The sequence below is a fragment of the Sciurus vulgaris genome (genome assembly GCF_902686455.1).
Source record: "Sciurus vulgaris genome assembly, chromosome: 2".
NCBI lineage: Eukaryota > Metazoa > Chordata > Mammalia > Rodentia > Sciuridae > Sciurus > Sciurus vulgaris.
In genome coordinates, this window is record NC_136462.1 from 113,256,131 (window position 1) to 113,275,459 (window position 19,329).

General features: G+C 51.0%; 1 protein-coding gene across 11 annotated transcripts in view; it reads right to left on the bottom strand.

The window, feature by feature from the left end:
* The window catches only part of MEGF11 (multiple EGF like domains 11), a 313,791-nt gene that overhangs the window by 71,934 nt on the left and 222,528 nt on the right, over positions 1-19,329 (bottom strand). For all 11 annotated transcript variants that reach the window (XM_079125641.1, XM_079125642.1, XM_079125644.1 and 8 more), the window contains 2 exons: positions 1,394-1,640; positions 78-198 (listed from right to left, as the gene is read on the bottom strand). In XM_079125641.1, coding sequence (XP_078981767.1) covers positions 78-198; positions 1,394-1,640 — 368 coding nt within the window. The remainder of the gene's footprint in view (positions 1-77; positions 199-1,393; positions 1,641-19,329) is intronic.

The following is a 19,329-nucleotide window of genomic DNA, read 5'->3' on the forward strand; positions in this document are numbered from 1 at the left end:
ATTTAACTTTTCAAGGTGCATGTGAGACATGCTTAGACCTTTATAGTGTCCCACAGAGAGCCTGAGGGCCCACCTACCGTCCAACCTGGAGGGCAGGCACACTCGCCAGTGATGTGGTGACAGGTGCCCCCATTTTGGCAGGGGCAGCGCAGCTCACAGTGAGCTCCATGGCTCCCAGGTGGGCACAGCTCCTCGCAGCTGCATGGAGAAGTACAGTGTTAGATTCAGCAGCATTGGGATCACTGCCCCAGAGCTGCCAGTCCCAATGATCCAGGGCTCCCTAGGAGGCAAGCTACTTAGGAATTAGTATGTCCATAGCCCGTGAACTGTATTAGGCACAGGGTCAGGTGAGATGCAGTACCAATCCTTGCCAGGAGGGGGAAGCAGGGCTCAGATATAATATAATGGAATGTAGTGTACTTGGGCCAATACTTGAGGGATGACTTAAATGTTCTTAGTATGAAAAAGAGTGTTCTTCTGGAGAGGAGGCTGAGGAAGTCTTTCCTAAGAGGAAGACATTGTTCTTGGGGCTTGGCGAAATTAATTTCAGGAGGATGCCAGGTAAAAGGAATAGCATGAACAAAAGCACAGAGAAGGACCCATGGATTCTGCCTTCAAGAATCTGCCTATATTCAGAGAGGGGCACCTATGTATCTGTCTATATTCAGAGAGGGGCACCTATGTATCTTCCAGGCTCTGGAAGGCTCCCAACTACCAGGCATTGGGGAGAATGTGCATGGAGTCTCAACCTTGGGTCTTCAGTCAATGGCTCTGACCTCTAGTGCAAAGGGTCCTGGGAGCTGGCTAGGCATTAGGGCAGGGAGCACCTTCAACCAAGGATATATCCGTGGTCAGAATTCTTGGCTGCTCCTTTGGGTTCCAGGGCTGTTGGAAAGGTCACAGAACCTTCAACAGGGTTGGGAGGAGAAAGTCCATTGCCTGTTAGAAGGTCTCAGCAAAGCAATATTGGAGGTCCCCTGTCAATGTGGAGTCTCCAGGGAACTGGGGTGAAGGGCTGTTTGGGGGTCTGACAAGAGAAACAGGCCCCAGGTGAGCAGAGGCATATGAGTTAAGGTCCAAAGAGAATTCCAAGCTAACATCTGAAGTCCCTCTCCAGGAAGGGCCCTCTGACAAGCCCATTCAACATGAGCGCTTTCGGCCACCCAGGCACAGTTTCAGGTTGGACCAGTCACCTCAAGATCTGGATCAGAGACCTGTGTGGGCAAGGCCAGACTCTACTGGACTTGGGGTCAGAAGGCAGAAGATGTCACAGCCAGGACTCTCCAGACTCATCCTGCCACACGCTGCGAACTGGGAACCGCAGTGCAGCTCTGCAGAGGGCGGCAACATCGCCCCGCCCCGGGCCCCGCCCCGCCCAGCTCCCGCTACTCACTAGACGCCGGTGTAGCCAGGTGCGCAGAGGCACTCTCCTGTGCGAGGGTCGCAGCTGGCACCATGGCGGCACTGGCACGGCAGCTGGCAGCCCTTGCCGTGGGTGCCTGGCGCGCAGAGCTCCTCGCAGCGCCACCCGCGGAAGCCGGCGGCACACACGCAGGCGCCTGTGATGGGGTTACACAGGGCGCCGTTCTGGCACTGGCACCGGTTGCTGCAGTGGGGACCCCAGTGGTCGCTGTCGCAGCCTGCAAGAGAGGGGATGGTCATGGTAGAAGGTTCCCCGCGGACTTTCCTTGGAAAGGAGGTCGGGAATCGATGAGGCCTTCCTGTTTCTGCATCACTTGACCCTGGAGAGGAGGCATAGAGGCGTCCCGGTAGAAACTTTGGCTCCTCATAACCTCCACCAGTTCTACCAGGCCACTGAGATAATCACACAAGCTAAAAACGGCGGTGGGCTTGTTCCTCAACCCAGCTTCGAAAAGCATCTTCCAGTCTGGCCATTCTCTCCCAACCAAATCAATGCCCAAGCCTCTTTCTCTCCTGTATTGAAATGCTGGAGTGACAAGCTGCCTCTCTGTAGCTGTGAGACTTTTCTTGGTTGCTGTCTTTCTCTGTTCCTCTCAGCCGGACCCTTCCTCTCCGCATTCACCACCCCTCTTCTCTGTGACTGTATTCCTCTTCCTATTGACTCCCCAGCTCAGTCCAGCTCCCTTTTCTCTTTTTCCTGCCCTCTTCCCTCTCTTCCCACACTCGTTGCTTTTCTCCTCTCTAGTACCTCATACTGGGAACATTTCTGCTAACTCCCTGCCCCTCCCCTGGCTCCATCTCTCCATCATCCTTTTGACTCTTTTTCCCTTTCAGTAACACCTGTGCCCCCTGGTTGCTTCATCTTCAGTTCAATTTCATTCCTTTCCAAGCAGCCAGCTTCAGAAGAGGCAGGAAAAAGAAATGTTTCCCTGGGAGGTAAGAGACGGCTTTCAAGATCTTTATATGTAATTAAATGTTTCAAAGAGTGATCGCTAAGCCAGCTTTACAGACATTCACTCTACAACTGTGGAAAGGGGAGGAATGGTGAGCTCCAGGAAGGTCATACTGCCCGCTGTCACATTCCATTCTGACCCTCACCTGGTGTGTACAGGGCACACAATAGCAAGATATCTGCACCATAGCCTCATTCCCCTGAATTCTGGGGTGAGGGTGGGGTGTGGACTCAGGCTTGGACAGGCACAAACAATGTTCTAGGAGAAGTTCAGTGGAGAGAAGGTTGCTTCCAGCTAGGAGATCAGGTGAGGCTTCCCAGGAGAGAGAGCATCTCAGGTGGGCTATAAAAAGTGGCTCACTTGACTGCCTGATAGAGTGACCACCAGTCTTGTTTTCAGCACTAAAAGTCCCACATTCCAGGAGGTCCAGTGGTCCTGGGCAAGCTGGAATGGTTCCTTGCTCTACCGCTTGAAGACACAGATGATCCGTTGATCTTTGTGCTCCTGATTTCTAGAGTTTAGAAAACTCAGAAAGGAAATAGGTAGTTGAGTGGGATCAGGAAGGTGTCATGGGGTAGGCTCAGTATGGCCAGATGCAGTGACATTTCAGTGTGGAGCGTGTGCAAGAGCACAAGGTGAGTGTGGCCAGTGAGCACCTGGGTTCTTTGGGGGCCAGAGGACTGGTTGAAGGGATCGCTCCATCAGCCCTACCAATCTCCGACCTGTCCCTCCCACTAGCTGACTAGGGTCAGGTGGTCAAAGTCATGGAGCCTGCCCGTCATCCTTTAGTAGACAGAATCGCTAAGAATCCCAGAATCCCCAACTTGGTTCATCCCTTCTTCTTTCCTGCCCCAAATATTTACACAGACAAACTAAGATGACAAATTATGAGTGATCCACACCCCATATTTCCCACTTGGTATTACAGTAGGCAAAAATCAAGTCCATCTATAGTTACAACCTCTACTCACACTGAAAGACTCACACGACAGAGTGACAGTAGCAACCCTGCATAGCTCCACCCTACCCTGTCTTACAGACACATATCCAGGGAGAAAAAAGAATAGCAGAATTACTTCTAAGGCATTTCTCTCTCTCCTTTGTTGCCAAACACATGGTTTGATTCACATAAGCTTAATATACATTTGATTCTATCATAATGACAACCACATTTTTAAATGTTGTGTGCTGGTGCCATTCTGGAAGTTTTACATATGTTAGCAAAATTACAATCCTGTGATTTAGATTTTGTTATCTCCCCAGTTTACAGATGGGAGAAAAAGGGTCAGAGGAGTTAGATGATGACCAAGGTGATAGCAAGGTTAAACCCAGGTCTTCTGATCCCCACTCTCCACAACAGGTAAGTGGAACACTTTCTGGAGGCTATCTCAGGAGAGAAACTTACAGGTGGCACTGAGATCAGGACAGCAGGTACAAAGCAAAAGGCCAGGGATACCACAAAGCCTGACCACTCCCTCTCTGCTCAGCACTGTGAGCAACCTCAGGATGCAGAACAAGGGATCTCTTCATTTGTTGGGAATCACAGTTACTGCCCTAAGACCTTGGTTTTGTAGAAAATCACTGGAATCCAAGGCCAGTTTGTCCTCAATGCATCCCAGGGCATACAGCTACTCTTTGCTTATCAGGTGACCTCCATTTTTTCTGGCACAGTCCAAACCCAGTAGGAAGGTGGAATGTCATCACGAAGTCCATGCAATAACACTCAGGGACTTTTACTCCTTTTCTTTTCCTTTCAATGTTTACCAAGCTCCTGTGAATGCTGGGCGGGGTCCTGCCTCTTGGAGTGTTCAGTCTAGTAGGGGCAGGGCCGCTGGAGAAGGCGGCTCAGGCATTGTAGAAGCCCGTGTGAATGCCCATCTATTCAGCCTGACCTTCTGGTTTCTCCCACCACAGACTGGTGTGTGGGTGTGTGTGTACGTGCACCTGTGTATGTTTTATGGGGCTCCTAAAATATGTGGGAAGAGCTCTGCGCACCGTGGGAAACCATGGAAATAAATGGAAAATATTTGTAGACTAAACAAGCAAAGCTACTTGGAGCCATTAATAAAAGGGCAAATAGCCCCTCATCTCTAAATTGACAGGAAAAGATTACACTCCATTTAGAATATTCTGATTAAGGAAGCAGGGAGGTGTGTAATCCATTCCAGAGAAATTTCTCCCTGGAGTGATTAAATGGGAAGAGAATGTTAGGGTTCACAGGGATAAACTCTAGTTATCTAGAAAATTCACTTAAAAACACCTCATTCCCCAGCAATGACAGAGAAATGAGGCAGAGCTGCAGCGAGTCAATTATCTACTCTGCTGAAGGTGAATAAAAACTATCATTATTATAATTATAACAGGACGTTGCGTTCTTCTGTAGCAATCACAAACTCCAACTTCGCCTTGGAATGTCACCCCATCACACAAATATATTTTTTTCTCCTATCACAGACTCTCCTTCCTAATTATATTTGGTCCTGGCTGGTTTTTCAGGTGGCTATGTTTTCTCTGGGCAGCTACTAAAGGCTTAAGGGGCAACCGGAAGTGCGTAACTGGTGAGTTCCCCCACTTGGTGACCAAGTCAGACTCTGGAATTCAGCCTTATGGGCTCCTGGTACCTCACGAGAGGGAGTGGCTTCTCAATGACGTCACCATGGGCAGGCTTTTAATTGGTAACTACATTGATTAAGTAGTTCCTATGCACCAGGCCATGAGATAAAGGTATAAAGTGGATTTTTCTCATTTATTGCAGCAGGTGCTATTATTATTGCCATCTTGCAGATAAGGAAGAGAGGCTCAGAGAGGTGAAATAACTTGTCCCAGGTCCCACAGCTAGAGAGTGACTGTGAGTCTGAGTTGCAAACACCTGCTGTCCCGCTGGATGTGGCCTGGGGTTGATGGAAGAGGGATGTGGGACTCTAGCAGCCAGCCTGGGCTTAAATAATTAAATAATAACCCATAGAGATGAGACTTTTCATGAATGCCTTATTCAGAGATGGGTTTATGTGTGAATGGTTGTCAGAGGTCCCAGGTTTTCCACAGGTGACCCTATTTCCCATAATTTTATTTTCTTCAGTTACTTTATTGATTGATTTATTCAGAATTTTCCTACCCTATTAAAAGATATGGAACATAAATTTTCCATTTTCATCATTTTAAGTGTATGACCCAGTGGCATTCATTACATTCACAGTGTGTGTGCCTTAACATCACCACTTCCAAACTTTTCCATTACCCCCAAAAGAAACTCCATTAGCAATTAAGCAATAACTCCCTCCTCCAACCCCTTAGCCAGCAGGAGACTTTAATTTTCTTTCTTTACATATTTTCCTCTTCTAGATATTTCATATGAGTGGAATCACATTAGTGTCTTGTGTCTGACTTATTTCACTTAAGCACATTTCCAAGGTTCATCCATGTTGTAGCATGATCAGTAAGTACTTCATTCTTTTTAATGACTGAACGGTATTGAAAATTTCCTATAGTACTGAATATTTCCTATTTTGTTTACCCATTTATGGTTGATGAACACTGGGGTAGTACCCCTATCAACTACTGTGAACAATGCCGCTACCTATGAATACTGACATACCAGCATCTCATTTTTATTTTTGCAGTGCTGGGGACTGAACCCAGGTCTCACATATGCTCAGCAAGTGCTCTACCACTCAGCTACATCCCCAGCCCACGAGTATCTTTTTGAGTTCCTGAGGATCAATTATTAAAGGCACACTAGGTATATTTTTAATGTCTTTGTTGACTTTTCTACTTTTCTTTATTAGGAACAATCATTTGGTGGCAACCTTTTTTTTTTTTTTTGGTCACCACTTATGCATAATTTTTTTGCAATCAGGAATTGAACCCAAGGGTGCTTAACCACTGAGCCACATCCCAACCCTTTTAAAAAATATTTTATTTAGAGACAGGACCTCACTAAATTGCTGAGGCTGTTTTTGAACTTGTGATCCTCCCGCCTCAGCCTCCTGAGCTGCTGGGATTATAGAAATGCACCACTGTGTCTGGCTTGTATCAATTTCTTTACAGAATCTGTGTAAATTTCTGTGTAAGCTGTCTTGTGTACAAGCTCTTCCATTAGCCCTGGAGTCTCCCTGGCCCAGGGGTGGAGGGGAGCTGGGTGTGTCCTTGTTTTGTGATTGCTTTCCCCCACACCACATACACATTGTCCCACCCAGCTGGGTAGAGGAAGAGCTGCCCACAGTGCTGATCAGGGGTCTGACCGGCTTGTCTCCCAGCTACCAAGAGCTATCACCCAGGGGCTTGTGGGAGTTTACTCCCTCAGATAGTGGTTTTTAACTTGGCTGCACACTGGCATCCCTGGGGGAAGCTTTAAGAAGCACTCATGCTTCGAATGCCCTTGGCCATGCTGATTTAATCAGCCAGGGGTAGTGGGGCCAAACATAGGTCCTTTGAAAAGCTCTTGGGGCCAAAATTGCCTTCTCCCCATGATTTCTGTTCTCACTGGTCCTCTCAGAGAAATGGGCAAGAGGATGCTGGGCCAACATGGGGGTGGGAGAGAAGGCTGGTCTTCCCATCCACAGACGGGAGTCCTGAGACTCAGCCAGGAGGAGGACTGTTCCACAGCAGCGAAGTTCAAGGGGCTGAAGTAGACCTGGAAGCCCCTGAGCCTGAGCTGCCTTACCTTGTACCATGACCTAGGCCACGGTGCCTACCCAGCAATGGAAAGGCTTGATGCAGTCACAGCAATGGCCCATGGTCCCCATTCTCCTCAGAAGACAGAGGGGATGCTGCCAGGTCATGGGATTGTTCCAGAGTCTCTAGAGTTGTGGTGCAAAGGCAGAGATGGAGGTGTAGCCCCCTGAAACCATTCCCACTGATAAAGTGACTTCCCAGGGAGAGAGGCCATTTGTCAACTGACTTGCCCCAAATAAAGCACAGTCGAGTTCTCAGAGGCCAAACCCTCCACCCTTTCCTGTCCCATATTGCAACTCCAAGGGAGCATTGGAAGGTGCGTCAGAGCTGAAGCTGGGCACTCTTGGGGCAGCATCCACCCCTCTCTGGGCTCCTGCTTTCACCTCTGTGGAGGACAGATTTGGGTCAGTGGCTTTTGCCTGGCATAGGTAACCCTCCTCTAGCAGGCACCTGGAAACGTGTGTGGAGGGATTAGGTAGTCACAAATGATAGAGGACATTCATGCACAGTACAGAACCACACCCTCCAAATGCCAGTAGGGACCCCATTTGGAAGCACTGGTAGGTAATGCTGGGGTCTCTTCCAGTCCAAATATTGTGTGATTCTATGACCTGTTGCTCAATGTCCCCACTTGAGAAATGGGCCAGAGGGGACAGGGTGGAGGTGGAAGGTGCGTTTTTGTCTTCGTGTGGAAGACAAATGTGAGGTGGTTACCCGAGCTCTAAGCTGAGCCATGGCTCAGTTCCCTATCTTTCCACCACTTAGATTGTTGGAATTAAATATTAATAGACCAAGGTGCCATAGATTAAACCCCAAATCTCCTGACACAGTCCCTAAGCCTAGAAGATGCTGACAGCACAGGATTATAATGAGGCATCATTAGCTCTTAGTGATCTATTTATTACACTTGTTACTTGCCCTGTGTTCCTTACGCACACTCTCCACATCTCTCTTCACCTCTGAGGGGAAGCCAGGGTTCCCAGTGCTGTACCTCTGAGTCCCTTCTGTCTCCTGCCGGTGACAGGGACCGAGGTGTAAGCACATTACACAGGGGAGAAGCACTAGCCCTGAGTGCCTACAGGAAGCGGCCATGTTCACACCTGGGTTTCTTCGTTCCATCCTTGATAACTGTGCCTTTTATTCGTACCCTGCCTGTTGCAGGATTTGAGGAAAACCATGTGAGGTGGGATGAGCACCCATTTTCCAGCTCAGAAAACTGAGTTTCAGGTACATTAAAGAACTAAATCAGGATTCCTCGACCTTGGCCCTTTCCAGATTTGCTGCCAGAAAATTCCTTGTTGTGAGGCTCTCCTGTGCACTGCAGGATGCTCGGCAACATCCCAGCCCTCTAGATGTGGTAGCACCCCCGACACACACACGCATACAATTGTGACAACCCGGAGCGGCTCCAGATGCTGACAAATGTTTCCTGCCGGGGTGGCGGGGGGATCACCTCTGATAACAAAAGGCAGAGTTGAGAGTCAGATGCTGACTTTCTTACTCACAGGCTTTGGAAGTTATCTCATGCGCCCCCTCCCCTGCAAAACACATTTTACAGGTCTGAGCTGTTCGGGGACAGACAGATGAGGATGTGAGGGCTCGAGGTTAGGAGAATCATTCTGTGAAATGGGCCCACCATGCTGACCCCCACATGCATTCTTTTCCAAGAAGCAAGGTACCTGCAGCCCTGCCTGGCCTGAGTGGACAGGCTGGGTCACATTCCTCAGCAAACTGCCTGTTTGAAACTAGCAGGCCATGTCTACCTATCCCTACCACACCAGCTTTTAGGAGAGGAGAGGATCATTTGATCATCAACTATTGAGGCCCTACTGTGTGCAAAGGGCTGAGACGCCCACAGTCAGTGAGAAAAGACAAGCTAATGGGAAATTGCTGCCCCATGAGAAAGTGGGGAGGAGGGAGGGGAGGTTGGACTGGCTGTCGCTGGGGCAGCTGTAAGTGGCGAGCATGCCCTCCCGTGGGACCCCAGATCAGGAGGCCTGAAGCAGGCAATGCCTGGGGGTAGCTGGGAAGGGGGAGGGAACAAAGGCAATGGGGACATTAAAATCCCTGAGCTAAGGCAGTGGCTTCAGCCCATCACCATCCTTATGCTACCTGCTTTGCCTTGGACCCAGCTCCAGCCAGGCAAGTCCTTTTCAACCAGAAGTCTCACCAAAATACCAGGAGGGAATCGGGAGGGTCACTAAGGTTTTCCCAGAGTCACATGTCTCTATGGATGGATGAATGGAAGCCAGCACAGGCCTTTGTACGGTGAGGACTCCATGGGGGTGGGGTGGGGGGAGGAATCCCTATTAAAATGCCAACAGGCTCGTGTTTATGTAGGTGGGGGGGGCAAGATCCCATCATGCGGCATTATCAGCCATTAATTCCTCAGCTATCTGTTAATATCCGAGTGGCAATTAGCAGATCCGGGAGCCAGATTAAGAAGGTGTGTGTGTGTTTATTAACCTGAGTAGGAGAGAGGAGATGAGAAGGTGTGAAAGTCAAATTTATCAACTTCAGGAACCTTATCAGGGACTTTCTCTCTCTCAAATCAGGGACGGCTCTGGATATAGAATGCCACCATATTGCATGGACAGATAACAGGGAGGAATAGCAAGCCTTAGAGACCTGGCTGCTGTTATCTTGTTCATTTTAAGCCACACTCCACAGGAGAGTTAGTTATCCCCATTTGAAAGAGGAAGAGGCTGTGGTTAGGTGTGGGGGGGGTACTTGCCCTCCACCTCCCAACCAGGGTAATCTCTGGCTTGTTTGTCTCAAACAGCTACAGGGAACAAGGAACAAGAAGGCCCTGGAAGCGCAGAGTTGGAACACTGGGGTTCGGTTAGGCCTGTGTTCTTCTCGTTCAGAAGGGGTTGTTAACCCCCAAAGAGTAAGCCTGTCCAGGTCACCAGTCGGAGGCAGGAGGGGAGTGAAGCTCTGGTGCCTTCACCAGGCAGCTGGGCCACACTGATCGGAGAGGCTGGGCGGCCTCCATGGTCTCCTGCAGGAGTCCCCCATGCTGACCCTCCCTGCTGTTATGGAGTCTGCGTCAGAAGGCGCACATCCTCCCTGCAAACCTCTGCCTGTGGCTGCACCCGTCTCTGGGATGAATGGGTCTCCATGACCTTGGCACTTCTGCCTATTCCTGGACAGCAATGGGGTCAGTGTGGTCCCGGGGAGAGGCAAGCTGCGGCAGTCCCAAACAGCCCCAGGGGCTGGCCGCCCGAGCTGTGCGGTCCTTAGCTCTGCCCAGCAGCCTCACGTCCCCCAGGCTTTGAGCAAGGGCCAGCCTGCGGCTGCTTGATCTGCCCACACACTGCCTTTGAAGCCTCCCAGCCCCAAAGACCATTTATCTCCACAATTTGCCTAGAAAGTCTCATAAATCATGTCTGTGCACAAAGGAATTACCTCTTTGGAAGAGGTAAATTTCAAAGGCAGCAGGCAGATACCACAGGCCTGCCAGGGGGCCACAGGGCCCTGTACCCTCGCCAGCGTCCACCCCTTACCCTCCTTCCAGAGCTCTGAGCTAAGCTCAGACTGGGGATGGGGAGATCAAAGGGAATTTGGTGATTGTTTTTCCCAGTGTGGGAATGAGACCCCCAGATGTGCACTGTAAGGGAAACAAAACAAACAGTGGTTGGGGGGGACGCTGGAAAGCACAGGGGAACGTTGAGCACGGGGTCCAAGTCTCCCGTGGGGAGTGAGCTCACGCCAGGACATCGCTGCCATTCCCCACCACGACAGTTCCCTCCCACTCGCTTCAAACAGCGAGTTCTGGTGGAGGAAAGCCTCTCCCTGACTTGGTCATGGGCCTTGGGAACCTTTCTGGGCCTGTGCCAAACAGAATTTGCCCAGATGAATGTGGGCACCAAGCAGCGGCCCATGGAGCCCATAGGCACCCCGTGCCTGGGGTGGAGGTGGGACCTTGGCAGGGTCTCTGGCACCACCTCCACAGCTCCACAGCTGCTGAGCTTCCTGTTGGATCCTCACAGTGAGGAAGCAGCCAAAATGGGGAAGAGTGTGTGAAAACCTGATTTCTCACTTAAAATGTCTGTTTTTAATTTCTCTCCGTCAGAAAGGTCTTCCATAGGTCTCACTGAGGGATTTCTTAGGGCAATATAAAGTGACTTCTCCCTCACTCTAGCTGAACACTTCAGCTGGGTCACTTTAGGGTCCAGCAGGCAATAGATGCTCCTGGGGAGGCACAGTGGGACTCAGGTCTCTATGTTGAGGGAACTTCCTGTCTGGCTCTGCAGGCTGAAGCCCCTATGGGACGTGCAGGAAGCAGAGGCCTGGCTCCCTCTGGCCCCCAGAGCATGGTGAACTAAGCCTGGCTGCCCGTGGTGCTGGTCATGATGGGGGAGAGGTGTTTCCCTTCAGGGGTTAGAGGAGAGGCAGGCAGGCTGTGCTGAAGCTCAGGGTGTGAGTTCACAGTCCCTGGGAGAGGGAAAACAGGTCAGGGTCACCTGGATCTGGACAGGGGCATGATGAACCTGGCATCCTTCACCCCACACGCAGGGCTCATTCTGGAAGTCACTGCTGCAAAGATAGAAGCGCTCTCCCCAGTGCACAGCTCACCAGCTCTGCTGAGCGTCGGCAGGGTTTACACACAACTGCCCCAAAGAAAGGGATTCACAGCGGAGCCACTTGCTCTCTTGGCAAAGGCAGTAGCTGGAGCCTTGTTGTTTTGGGTCAGCTTGGCAGAACTTCACTGAGACCCAGAGGAATGAAAGGACAACACTGGGTGGGCTTGGGAAGGAGGGGAGGGCCTGGCCACCCCCAGGGCCACTGATGGGTAGAGGTGGGCATCTGTCCAGTTGTGGGGCCCTATAGCACAGCAGGGGATGGTTTGCTGGAGGGGAGGGTGCCATGGGAGGCTGGGGCGGGTGGGGGCTGAGCTGCCCAGGAGGGTCCTGCAGAAGGACAGGATTGGATGGAAGGTCGTGAAGAAGGGATAGGATTTTAGTGGGTGGGAAACGGGTCTGACAGAGGGACTGGCACAAGCAAAGGCAGGCAGAAGGCAGGGCTGGGGACAGTCTGCTGAGGAGCAGGTGCAGAGGCTCTGGGAAGCAGACAGAGCAGTCCATTTTGCAGAGTGAAGGCTAGACAGTGCTCGGCGCTCTACCTACCCATGGGGAAGGATGAATCCCAGTCCCTCTCAGACAGATACACGGTCCTAACGGAACGGGACTCATGTGCTGGTCACACCCCCTGGGACCCACCATGAGTGTGTGACCACACCCACATTAGTCTATAGTAAGAGGAGTCCTTCAGCAATGTGCCTGGCTCTCATGGCAATGTGAACGTTGCTGTCTTTTGTAACAACTCCGAACACTTACTCTCAATTTCTTGTTAGCCTATAACAACTGCTGGGCTACAGGTGTTTTACTTTGTTATTGTTGTTGGTTTTTGTTTGTTTTTGGTATTGGGGACTGAACCCAGGGGTGCTTAACCACTGAGCCAAATCCCCAGCCCTTTTTAATTTTTTATTTAAAGACAAGGTCTTGCTAAGTTGCTTAGGGCCTTGCTAAATTGCTGAGGCTGGCTTTGAACATGGGATCTTCCTGCCTCAGCCTCCCAAGCCATTGAGATTACAGTTGTGAGCCACCACGCCCAGTTCCATAGAGCACTTTGAATACAAGTGGGCTAGACAAGCAGAGGTGAAGAGCTGATCAGGACAGGTTTGCAGGTAGCTTCTCTGGGGATCTCTGGCTGGGCAAGATTCCAGTCCTTGCCATCTCCTTGGGGAAGTTCTGTGGACTCCCAAAAGCTGCTGTGCTACCTAAGGGACTAGGAAATTGAGAATGATAAGTATAACCAAGGACAATGTTCAAAGCACTAACTAGAAGAGGAGGACCCCCACAGTCGGCATGGCTGTCAGACTGCCTTGGTGCCTGCTGGCTATTGCCAGGACAGTGGCAGCTAGCAGGCGTGGGCCATTAGATACAAGCCCTGTCTGGGCTCTTCATAGGTTGTATCTTATTAAATCCTCCAATGACCCTGTAACCTCTGGTGGATGAGCAAACTGAGTTGCAGAGAGGAAAGCAACCCACCGAAGCAGAACATCCTAATGTCACCAGGTCCTGGGGAAGCTCCTGACCTCCATCCCTCCCTGCCTCAGGCCTCGTCTGGGGATTATGGACCCTGGGGGTCAATCCAGACTCTCTGCTGACTTTCTGTGTGGTCTCTGGCAAGTCACACCTGTTCTTTGGATCTCAGTTTTTCCAACCATAAAATAAAGAAATCAGCACTAGATGATCCCCAAGACTCCTTCTGTCTCTCTGGAGGAGGGAGATGTGGAGAAGAGCCATCCTAAGGAGAAAGCCAGGTGTGGTCCTTGGCACCCATACGTGTGCTCTGGATTTCTGCTCAACGGGGTCCAATGAATTATAGGCAAAACCAGAATCTTCACAATGAATACAACCAATGAAAGCTTGTCTCACTTTATATAACTGTTCCTCCAAGACCTTGTGCAGTTAACTCACCCTTTAAATGCTGTAGGAAACTTGCTCTTTGAAATAGTCCTGTTTATCTACAGAGCACTATTGGCTTTCCAAAGCATCCCAAAGCTTAGAGGTCCCCAAAGCAAAGACTGGCACTCCCATTGCTCAGATGGACAGACTGAGACCCAGAATAGTTGAAGCAGCTCTTCTGAGGGCACCAGTCCACTTTGCAGAAGAGTGGAGACTCTCCAGGCCTCCCCTCCCCCGCTTCTCCAGGCACAGCTTCCTTCACCCAACACAGCGTCCACCTCTCAGGATTGGACTCTTTAGTATTGGACCTCCTGCTCACTCTGTCTTGTTATTTGTGTCATTTGTATCATGGTCCATTTGACCTGGAGCAGGAGAGGGATTTTGAAAACAGCTCCTAGCTTGGCCTGCCAGGCAGAGGTGACACTCAATCCATCACTGCTGGTGACAACCTCTGGTTTCCCTGGAGAGGAGGCCTGGGGTGAATGACAAATAGCCACCCTGTCTACCAAGAGTTATTATCGAAGGATGGGGACTGGCTGCTCCTGAGACTTGCTAAGGATGAGACCAAGGAAAGACACTTCTGCTGCAGTGGAGGGAAATCTCATGTGCCGCTCACTTGTTCATTCACTCAATGAAACTTTATTGAACACCTACTATGTCCTGGGTACTAGGGATGGAATAGGCCATAATGTGCCCTTGCTACCTTTCTGAAATCCAGCCGTGGGGAAGCAATCAGCAAATATCACACCGCCTCCTTGGACCACCCTTTCCAAGCTTTTCCCTCAGCCCCAGCTTCATCTTTTCTTTACAGCACTGATATGATCTGATACAATGGAATCACTGTTGGGTATACTTATTTTTGTCTTTTTGTTCATTGTCTGGGGCTAGTGCTAGAATACTGGTTCCGTGAGGGTGGGGCTTTGTTTTATTTACTGCTATGTCCCCAGCACCTAGCACAGTGTCTAGCATACAGCAGATGCTCAATAAATATTTGCTGGATGAGTGAGGACATTAACAGGTAGATATGTAATTATAAGTTTGCAGTACGGGTCTGAAGGTATAAACAGAAGCTTAATAGAAAACTCTGAGAGTGGACTCCCTTTATTGGGAGGGCAGGTAAGGCCTCTCTAAGGAAATGCCATGGACACTGAGGACTGAAGGACAAGAAGGTGGCAGCCGTGGAAAGAGTGAGAGTAAGAAGTGAGACGAGCCTCTGGAAGAAAGAGCATGGGCAAAGGTCCTGTGGCAGGAAAGGCTCAGCAGTGTCTCAGCTTGGAAGGTGGAAGGTGTAAGGTGACAAAGGGGGAGGGGGCGGGGTGCATGCAGCGATGGGAGGAGGGTGGCTCTGGAGGAGGAGATGGGGCCAGATCTCTGTGGCTGTGGCAGGGAGCTGGTATCTGTTTTGAGAGCAATGAGAAGCACTTGAAGTGTTCTATTGTGACTTCATGGAGTAATAAAGTAGGATTTCCCTGTGGCAGGGAGGAGGGAGACAGTTAGTTCCTCTCTGCAGCCCATCATTGTGCCCTGGGTAGGCCCAGAGCCCCTGGCTTAGTGAGAGAGAGAGAGAGAGCCCTTTTGTCCCTCTGATTCACTCCCAGCACTGTCCAGTGCCAGGGAGACAATCCACATGACAGGCAGGAGCCAGCAGGAGGGCTATGCAGGGCTCCTTGGTGTCCAGGAGACTCAGAAAATGTGCAGACAGCTGTGCACAAATTGAGCTCTTATAAACTGCAGTGCCCCTCTTTAGGAGCAGCAGAGGCCTCACTGAAGACAGCTCCCCTCACTGTTATTTATGTCTCTGGGTGCCAAGCAATGACTCCTGAAGTCCAGCCTACCCATCGCTACAAGTGGGTGCTGTGTTTGCCAGTTGCCAGGAAGTCAAAGGGTGGGCCATGGCTAAGATGCAGAGGAGGAGGCCGGGGCAAATGATGGAGGCCAAGTCCCCTCCAGAGCTGACTGCACACTCCATTCCTCAGCCAGGAACGCATGCAGCGCTGAGCAAGGGAGAAGGTGTTAATGACCCTTAGGGTTTCTGATGACTGCAGGCATGGCCGGCAGTAGCCGGCAGCTTCATTAAGCAGGACAACTACATTTTGTGCCTCCGAATCATCCTTTGAGCTCTTAGGGGCTGGGGACTTGAGAGGGAATCAGGCCCAGCACCAGCCCCTCCCCGTTCTGTAGGACAGGGCCCAGCCTCCACCAAAGCACCTCTTCCTGTCGCTCACCCAGAAGAGGAGCACCCCGTCCTGAGAGCACCTTCCTGCAGGCTCAGATTCACTCCTCCTCAGAGGCCTTCAGCAGCCGCCCTGCCCCACCTCGTTCTCTGCACCCGGCAGCGCCTGCCTTTCAGTTTTCCAGTGGCTTCTCACCCCACAGGTCAGGCTGCGGAATTCCACAGACCTGGGTTGGAAGCCCACCCTGCCCCTTACCACCTGCGTGACCTTGGGCAAGCCTCTCCGCCTGCTCAGGTTTAGCTTCTCTGCCTCACCTAGGAAACGGAGCTCTCACGTGCCTGATTGAGCTGTCACCAGGATATGGTGCAAAAGCATCCGATTCTGTGACTGCGAGAGGAGGTGTCGGACGACGCGACAAAACATTCAGGAAAATGTGGAGATAAATGGGCAGATAAACCAAGCCATCCATCAAGCTGCCATGTTATGTGCAAGGGTGAACTCATTCAGCAGCCAAATTAGTATGGGGATTAATAACAGGTCATTATTGTCATCACCTGGCTCTAAATGGCTTCAGGAGGGTGATTGGTTTGGGCTTCCCCAGGAGCAGACCCTGCAGGATTCCAAGAAGCAGGGGCAAGGGGATGTCGGGGGAAGGCGGGAAGAGAACCACTGGAGCTGAATTCCGCCTGGACCTCTGGGATTAACGCAACTCAGAACGTGGCCTCAGAGTTGACCCAATCCAGGGAAAAGAAAGTCAGGGGCTCTTCTCCATGGGCCCCTGATCCTGGCCCTTGCTCTCTGGCTCACCCTGCTAGCTCTGTGAACTGGGCCTCAGCAGTGCCACAGATGTTTATCGGGGGCGGCAGCCTTTGGCTTATAGAGGTACGTAGCTTCTCTTGTGCTGGACTGGCTCACACATGGGGTAAGGGCCGCAGAGTCAAGACCCAGACTCCGGGAGTTGGGTGGAAGCAAGCTTGTGGCGAGCAGCTTGTAAACTCATTTATTGTGGGAACAGCTATACATTTTATAGGTTTCTTGCCCAAACACAATGTGCCACGGGGGATCAGACCACCAGGCTCCTATATGGGTTCCCTTGGTAACATTGAGTCAATTTGGGGGAGTTGTGTACTCTCGTAGGTGGCCGAAGTGGAACGCTCCTCCCCGCAGGTTTACACACTTAAGACCTTCACTGCTGCCAGCCAAGAACTAGGGTTTCTCCAACAGAGGTGGGTGCTGAACTGTCCGGGAGCCCGGAGCCTCAGCCGCAGGGACCAGGTCTGCTTTGTACCCCCGTGTCTGGCCCGTACTAGGGGCTCATTATTAATATTTGCTGGTTCAATGAATGATACATCAGTGAATTCTGTGTGAGAAATGGTTAGAGGAGGAAGGGACAAGAAACTGGTGACATGGCTCCTGCCCCCAGGTCCCCACGACCTGAGGGTGGGGATGGGGGAGGCACAATGACATGTGACAAAGGACAAAGGATAAATCACACTACAAGTCAGGGAGCTAGGAAGTCAGGGAGAGGTGAAGGCACACATCACTCAGAAGAGGGGTGGCCTGGGCCTGGGGAGGCTAGAGGCAGGAATGTCCTCCCAGGATGCAGGGAAAGGACAGGCAGGAGATTCTGGCTGGAGGGTCTCTAGGGTCTCTAAACTTGTAAGGTTTAGAGCTGAAGGGAAGGGAACAGAAATTGGCCTTAGAGAGGTCATAAAGGGCCTCAGGGGGTGACTAGAAAGAGTCAAGATTGGGAGCAGTTTTCCTAACAGTGCTGGTCAGTGTGTGGGGGTGAGTGCACATACGAGAGGCTCCCTGCTTCTTAGAATGCTGCTGGGAGGGCTGGAGTTCCCATACCCAGTCATATCCCTCCATAAAAGTTTCTCTGTGTCGCTGCAGTGCACAACCTGCCCATCTGTACTGAGTGACCGGCTGGCGGGTGTAAGTGAGGAGAGGAAGAAGGGATACCTCCTCAGGCTGGATCCCCTCAGGCCTCAGAACTTCAAAGCCCAGGAAAGGATGCTGTTGCCATCAGGGATCAGGATATCTGGAATTACTCAAAGGTCATGCTCATTCTGTAGCTCAGCTTTATCCCAGGAGGACAGGAGACCCAGAAGTTGCTTCTCTTAGTGTCTCTCCATTGCCCTCTACCTGTCTCCACTTCTAGCTCTGCTGCCTCTCTCCCTACCCTCACCCCCTTCTCCTCCTGCCCCACCCATCTCTCTCCCTCATCCCTGCCCACTCCTGGCCTCAGCAGCTGGGTCTGGAGCTGAGGCAGTGGGAGGACAAGGTGAGGCTGCCCCAGACTGGCATGCTGGGGAGATGCGGGTGGCAGCCTGTGGGAACTGGATGTCTGAACCCCTGGGCACAGCAGGCCTCCCCTTCCTGTGGGGTTTTCTTCTCTTCCTTTTAAAGTATTTTACTTTCAAAGCCAGGATAAACCCAGGTGCATAGTTAAAACATCTTTGAACTTGAGCTGAGGGCTCGATGGTCCTCTCCTGTCCCCAGTTAGGGGCTGTTAGGGGGCTACTTGACAGCTAATTGAATACTGGGGGGACTGGAATGGGGTCCTTAAAGTGAGACATTGGATTGGGTGAACCTGGACCTTTCAACTCCATGTAAAGTTCACTAATGGCAGTTTTTCTTGCTTGTATTTGGGTGCTGGGGACAGGCTTCATGAGCTCATGGCTCCAGCTATCTCCAGCTGGAGAGCTTGTAGCAGGTTTCAAGGCAAATTAACACTGCAGTTAGTTCTAGATGGCTGCCTGTCATCATTCAGGACAGCAGAAAGAAGGCTCTTATAGACAAGATTTTCCCTTATGATGTGGGCCAAAGAGAAGACCCTACTATGGGGACCTGTTCTGGCCTGAGCTTGGGGCTGGGCATTAGGGTGTAAAGACCAATAGACCTGGGCTCACATCCTGGTTCTGCAGAATGACCTTGGATAAATTCTTAAAATGTTCAGTGCCTCAGTTTCTCCCTAAAGTAAAATAAAAATAATAGTTCCTGCAGGGTAGGGCAGCGGGGAGTGAACGGGACTACACAGGAGAGGCACGGTGCTGAGCACTTGATAAATGCACCGTGAATTGTTGCAGTTTTGATCATGGAGGGTCAGGGTTGAGTGGACTAGCTGCAGACCTCAGAGTTAAGAGCCCTCTAAGTGAAGAGGTCTAAGCATGAGGTATCAGAACCACCGACACCTCAGCCACCAGCCAGTCCAGTTCTCACCTTGAAGGTGAAGAAGCAGGGACCCAGAAAGAGTAAATGATTTTTTTTTTTTTTGAGGTCACATGAAACACTAGGGGCGATGCCGAGCCTAGAAAAGGTCTCGGGAGGCCCAGGAATGTTTCTTCCACAAAACTTGAGCTGAACAGATGCAGGCCAGAAATGAATAGTCTCACCCCACCCCCTTGGTCTGCCTTTTCCATGACATGTGGGAGTGGGTTATAATGCTTTCCCTCATTTGCCACATTCTTCCAGTGGCTCATGAAAACAAATTTTCTATCCCTGGGAGTGTCTGATTGTGTAGGGTATGAAGAGGTGAAGCTGGCCCGAGTTGCAGGAATATACCCAACAACCCAACACCACCAGAAGAAAGCGGCACAAGTAGCTGTAAATGGTTGTAACAAGTTGCTA